The sequence below is a fragment of the Rhincodon typus genome, chromosome 7 (assembly GCF_021869965.1).
Source record: "Rhincodon typus isolate 14 chromosome 7, sRhiTyp1.1, whole genome shotgun sequence".
In the NCBI taxonomy this organism is placed as follows: Eukaryota; Metazoa; Chordata; class Chondrichthyes; order Orectolobiformes; family Rhincodontidae; genus Rhincodon; species Rhincodon typus.
In genome coordinates this window covers 22,950,425-22,957,222 of record NC_063338.1, presented here as the reverse complement: position 1 = coordinate 22,957,222, position 6,798 = coordinate 22,950,425, and the positions used below count along the sequence as shown (strand labels likewise).

General features: G+C 42.0%; 2 protein-coding genes across 5 annotated transcripts in view; one reads left to right on the top strand and one right to left on the bottom strand.

Moving 5' to 3' along the window:
* The window catches only part of LOC109937504 (collagen alpha-3(VI) chain-like), a 747,545-nt gene that overhangs the window by 36,394 nt on the left and 704,353 nt on the right, over positions 1–6,798 (top strand). The gene's annotated exons all lie outside the window — the stretch shown is intronic.
* The window catches only part of LOC109935532 (calcium-responsive transcription factor), a 51,759-nt gene that overhangs the window by 32,886 nt on the left and 12,075 nt on the right, over positions 1–6,798 (bottom strand). For 3 of the 4 annotated variants that reach the window (XM_020534168.2, XM_020534170.2, XM_048599151.1), the window contains one exon: positions 1,973–2,093. The exons of the other annotated variant lie outside the window; for it this stretch is intronic. In XM_020534168.2, the coding sequence (XP_020389757.1) occupies positions 1,973–2,093 (121 nt within the window). The remainder of the gene's footprint in view (positions 1–1,972; positions 2,094–6,798) is intronic. 4 annotated transcript variants of the gene reach the window in all.

Here is a 6,798-nt window from a genome sequence, read left to right as displayed (position 1 = left end):
AACGTCAGCCTTTCTGCTCCTATGATGCTGCTTGGCCTGCTGTGTTCATCCAGCTCGGCACCTTGTTGTCTCGGATTCTCCAGCATCTGCAGTTCCTACTATCCCTTTACAAGGATGTTGCCAGGTTTAGAGGGTTTGAGCTCTACGGAGAGCTGATGAGGCTGGGGCTATATTCCCTGGAGCGTCAGAGGCTGAGGGGTGACCTGATAGAGGTTTATAAAATCATGAGGTGCATGGATATGGTGAATACCCAAAGTCTTTTCCCCAGGGTGGGACAGTCCAAAACTAGTGAGCGTAGGTTGAAGGTCAGAGGAAAAAGATATAAAAGGGACAACTTTTTCATGCAGAGGGTGGTACACATTTAGAATGAGCTGCCAGAGGAAGTGGTGGAGGCTAGTATAATTACAACATTTAAAAGGCATTTCGATGGGTAGATGAATAGAAAGGGTTTAGAGGGATATGGGCCAATTCTGGCAAATGGGACTAGATTGATTCGAGATATCTGGTTGGTATGGATGAGTTGGACCAAAGCATCTGTTTCCGTGCTCTACATCTCTGCGACTCTTCAAGGTATTAACAGGAAAATACAGGGTAGGGAAAGAAACTATTTCCACTGCTTCGAGATTCTAGAACTGGGGGAGGGGGGGGGGGGGGGGGGGGGGAGAGTCTAAAAATTAGGGCCAGACTATTCAGGAGGGATGTTAGGAAGCACTTCTACACAAAGGGTGGTAGAGGTTGGGAACTCTCTTCTACAACAGATGATGCTAGACCTGTCGATAGTTTTAAATCTCAAGTTTTTGTTAAGCACAGGTATTACGAGATATTGGCCAAAGGTAGGTATAAGGAGTTAAGCTACAGATCACCCATGATTTCATTAATTAGCAGAATAGGCTCGAGCACTGAACGGCCCACATCTGTTCCTATATTCAAATAAACCAAAACAGTAGATTTTTCACCTAAGTGTAGGACGCTGAAAGGTGACCTTACAGAATTTCATAAAATCATGAGGGGTATAGATAGGGTTGATGGTAGGTATCTTTTCCCTAGAATGGGGGATTTCAATACTAGGGGGCACACTTGTAAGGTGAAAGAGGAGAGAGATTTCTAAAAAAAGAAATGAGGGGCAATTTTTTTTACTCAGAGAGTGGTTCGCATGCAGAATGAACTTCCTGAGAAAGTAGTGGATGTGGGCACAATTACAATGCTTAAAAGATATTTGGATAAGTACATGAATAGGAAAGATTTGGAGGGATATGGGCCAGGAGCAGGCAAGTAGAACTAATTCAGTTTGGGATTATGTTCAGCATGGATGGACTGAGTCAAAGGGTTCGTTTCCAAGCTGTATGGCTCTGAGGCATTATAGTTGTTTCTATTTTTACTGAAAGAATTGCGATCAAATAGTGCTGAGGCAAATGAATGTGCTAATAATAACCGTTCTGGTCCTTTCAAATTTGGCCTTTAGCCTCCATTTAGCTTTATTTCAAAAGTTATGATATGCTTTTTCTCAACTAGGATAAGAGTGCTCTCCTTCTGTACTTCAAAGATGGCTTGTCAACAAATAACACTTGCTTGACAGCTATTCACCAGCGTGATAAAGTTTAGATCAAGCACTAATTGAAGCAATTTAAATTCAAGTTGTGCTTTTTCCCCCCTATTTTATTGCGGACAATAATGACTATATAATTTATATAAAATAGCAATTACATTAAAATGAAAAACAATTTCCTTGTGTGAAATTGCAATTGCGTAGGAAATGAATTGGGTTGTATCGTAATTGCTTTCTTTTCACTTTTTCCCCTATCCCCAATTCTTTGCACTATATGGTATAATTTGGTGGACAATTACCCAGCCGAAGGATGGAGAAATGAATGCCTGGGCTCCAGTGGTCTTTTTTTCTGCATATACAACTGGCACACTCAGTGTTAATGTGAAATGCCAGATGATGGAGAGTACATATAGCAAGTTATCTTACCATGTGAATCTGTGACATCGAGAATCTGTCCCTGTGGTATCAGCACCTGAGTAACGCTGGGTGGGTTGGAAGGAATCACATGCAGCACCTGGCCATTCTCTGACTGACTGGTAACAATCATCTGGAAGTAACCATTAATATGGGATGGATCATGTGAAATTAGCACGCCGCCTAGATGCCATGACAATGCAAAGGCAGATAACGAGTCAATTTATACTAATTCTTGATCATCTTTAGAAACATAGCGAGAGAAGATCGAAATTACTACCTGAGCTTCATGTAAGTTGGCACAGGTGAATGTGTGGCTCAAAGACTAGTCTGGGAGAAGTGGGGCAACACAATGTGGAGCTAGAGGAACACAGCAGGCCAGGCAGCATTAGAGGAGCAGGGAAGCTGACGTTTTGGGTCGGGACCCTTCTTCAGAAATGCCCTTCAGATTTCTGAAGAAAGGTCCCGACCGAAACGTCAGCTTTCCTGCTCCTCTGAGGCTGCTTGGCCTGCTGTGTTCCTCCAGCTCCATACCGTGTTATCTCTGATTCCAGCATCGGCAGTTCTTACTATCTCTGGGAGAAGTGGGTTCCAGTTTGTAGGACACAGTTACTAATATTGGGAAAGTTGGATAGGTACTGCTGGGACAGCCTGAACCATGCTGGTGTTCTCACAACCCAGCATAACTAGGGAAGAAGACATCCAATAAACTAAGCAAGAGATTGAGGGATCAAGCTTAGGCAAATGTAACAAAGCAGGAGATAGAGTCAAGGCAGAAAAACAAAACACTAGTATTAAAAACGAAGGTCAGAGAATGGTACAAAAGCAGAGAAAGAAACCAAATAGCATACCAGTAGTCTACACTAGATGCTATTAAGATAAAAACACAAAAGTAACAGCTCTGTATCTGAATGTGTTCAGCATTAATAATAAAGTAAATGAACAGATAGCAGATAGTGAAGTGAATAAATATCATCTGATAGCCATTAAGGAAACATGGCTGCAGGATGTCAATAAGTGGGCTCTGAATATTGAGGGGTACACGACAATCAAGAATAATAGAAAGCTCAGTAATACCAGAGGAGTAACACCCCTAATTAAAGAGTGGACTGATGAATAGTCACAAATGATCTTGTGTCACGAGATAAGGATGTGGAATTCATTTTGATGAAACTTAGAATTAGTAGGGGAAAGAAGTCACTAATGGGAGTGATCTACAGGCCTCCAAACAGTAACTAGAATGTATGTGTGTATATAGGAAGTAATATTGGGTGCTCGAGATAAAAGAATGGTAATAATCACAGGTGATGTCAATCTACATATAAATTGGAAAAATTAGTTTGGCAATTGTAGCCTTGATGAGGAATTCACGGAATTCTTTGAAATAGTTTCTTAAAGTGGCACGTTCCGAGTCTGGCTATACCAGACTTGGTATTGTGTTGTGTGACCAGATTATTGACCTCAGAGTAATGGAACCTTCATGAGCAGCGATTGTAACATGTCTGAACTTTACATCCAATTTGACATGAGAAGATTGGGTTTAGGACTAGTATTTTAAACTTAAATAAGGGCAACTATGTAGGCATGAAAGCTGAGCTAACTGATGTGAAATGGGATATTAGAGGAGATATATCAGCAGGAATCTGTGGCAAAAATGTAAATGGATAAGTACTTTCCTACTATAAAGGAAAATTCTAAAAGGGGAGGATCCATCATGCACAATTAGCCACAGAAGTTAAGGAAAGCATCAAGTAAAGAAATAATTATGTCAAGTTCAGTATCAAATCTAGTGACTATTTAGAATATAAAGAATGGCAGAAATGACTAAAAGGTTAATCATGAAAATATGCCAGTATTAGCATGACATCCGACACTAGCATGGCGGTGGGGGGGCAGGGATTAGAATCATCGACATTGCAACTAAGTACTTAGATAAGCTCAAGGTAAATGGGAGGAATCAGCATGCTTTTTGCGAAAGTGAAATTGGGTCTAACTAATTTATTCGAATCCTTCAAAAGGAGTAAGTGTAAGGTATACTGTGGATAAGGGGAGCCTGTTCAAGTACTGCACTTGGGTTTCCAGAAGGTTCTTCAGTAGGTGGGGTCACCTATCTCCGGACTAATAGCAGAAGTGGTGATGCAGAGACTCGAAAGCATGGCCCTTCCGCAAATCCAACCCAAACTATGGATCTGATACATGGACGACACATTTGTCATCAAACGGACCAAATTAGAGGAGACGCACCAACTAATAAACAACACACTCACACGCATCAAATTCACCAGGGAAGAGGGGGAAAAAAAAATGAACAGCTCCCATTCCTGGACGTCATGGTAAAACGCAGGGCCAAACGGGAATTCCTGACGAAGGTACAGAAAAGCCACACACACTGATCAAGTACTGAATTTCAACAGTAATCACCCTAATACCCACAAATGAAGGTGCGTGAAAACACTATTTAAATGAGGGACAACACACTGTACCAACCCGGAACTACACCGTACCAACCCGGAACTACACCAAAAAGAAGAGTACCTCCACCAAGTATTTAAGGACAACAGATAGCTGAACAACTGGATCCAACGATGCCTATCACACGAATAACAACAGGAAGATGCTGCATGCCCTAACACACTCATCACACTACCATACATCAAGAACATATCCGAACTGACCACAAGACTCCTTCGACCATTGGGCATCAGAGTAGCACACAAACCCAAATCAACACTACGCCAACTCAAACCAAAGACCCCTTATACTCACTGTGGACAGAACCAACGTATTATACAAAATTCCATGCAAGGACTGCGACAAACATTACATTGGACAGGCAGGAAGAAAATTGGCCACAAGATTACATGAACACCAACCAGCAACAAAAAGACACGACCAATACTCACTCATCTCCATTCACAAGGATAAGGAGAGCCACCAGTTCGATCGGGACAACACCAGGATCCTAGGACAGGCCAAACAAAGACAAGCACGGGAATTCCTAGAGGCCTGGTTCTCCACCAAGAAGGCCAACAACAAACACATAAAACTTAGCCTTACATATACACCACTGCGAAGGAAAACCGGAAATGAGGTAATCAAATCCAACAGACACCAGCGATTAAATACCAGGCAGGAAAACACAACAGCGCTTCATCGGAGGCTGCACTGATGATGTTACCCAGCAGGGTAATGAAACGTCTGCGAACTAATGAACCAGCTTGGTGAGCAAACCAACCACACAGTTCAGAAGGCATTTGACAAGGCGTTACATAAAATGTTATCGTGCAAAGTAGGAACCGAAGGCATAGGACTTGACGTACCGATTTGATTTATTATTGTCACAAGTATTCAGATTCAGGGAAAAGTATTGTATTGTGTGCTAACCAGACAAATAGTACCTTACGTAAGTACATCAGGTTAACAGAACAGAATACAGAATACAGTGTTACAGCTACAGCGAAGGTGCAGAGAAAGTTCAACTCTAATGAGAGGTCCGTTCATAAGTCTGATAACAGTAGGGAAGAAGGTGTTCTTAAAATTTGTTGGCACATGTTTTCAAGCTTTTGTATCTTCTGCCCAGAGGAGGAGAACAGAAGAGAGAATATCCGGGGTGGAGGGTTCTTTGATGATGTTAGCAGCTTTTCCAAGGCAGCGGGAAGTATAGATGGCGTCAACGGAAGGAAAGCTGGTTTTCATGATGGACTGGGCTGCGTTCACATTTCCACTGTTTCTTAGAGTCTTGGGCACAGCAGTTGTGAAACCAAGCTGTGATACATCCAGATAGGATGCTTTCTGTGGTGCAACTATAAAAATTGGTAAGGGTCATTGTGAACATACTGAATTTCCTTAGCCTTCTGAGGAAGCAGAGGCATTGGTGTGATTTCTTGACTGCAACGTCAACATAGCTGGACGAGGATAGATCGTTTGTGACATTTACTCTTAGAAACTTGAAGTTCTCTACCACCTCCATCTCAACACCATTGATATAGAAAGGGACACGTCCTCCACTTCGCTTCCTGAAGTCGACAACCAGCTCCTTCGTTTTGCTGACATCAAAGGAGAGATTGTTGTCTTTACATCATGCCACTATGGTGTCTAATCTTCTTCCTGTACTCTGTCTTGTTGTTGCTTAAAATCCAACCCACCACAGCGGTGTCATCAGCAAATCTGTAAATGGAGTTAGAGCTGAATTTGTTCGTAAGTGTATAAAGAGTATAGTAAGGGGTTGAGTATGCAGCCTTGCAGTGCACCAGTGCTGAGGATTATTGTGGAGGAGCTGTTGTCGCCTCTCCTCACCGATTGGCTAGCTGGCAGAAAAAAGTATGCATAAATAGGTCTTCAGATTGCAGGAAGTGACGAGTGGGACCCCGCAACAATCTATGCACAGCCCTCAACTTTTTATAACTTATATCAATGACTTACATAAAGAGGATCAAAGGCATGGTGGCTAAGTTTACAGGTGACACAACGTAAGTAGGAAAGTACTTGCGAAGATAAGGAAGGAAACTAATATAGATGAGTCGAATGAGGGCAAAAATCTGGATGTAAATACATTCAGAAGTAGTCACTAGACCAATATCTGGAATGAGCTGATAGGGTGGGTTTGTTTCCACTGGAGTTTAGAAGAATGAAGGGTGTCCTGTTTGAAGGGCATAAGATCCTGAATGGTCTTAACAATGTGGATGCCTTGCACTAAGATGCACTGTTTTAAAATTAAAGGTTGCCCTTTTAGGAGAGATATGACGAATAATTTTCTCATCTAAAAGGTTATGCGCATTTGGAACTCTGCCTCAGAAGTGAGTTGGGACAGGGACATTGAATATTTTCAAGGCTGAGGT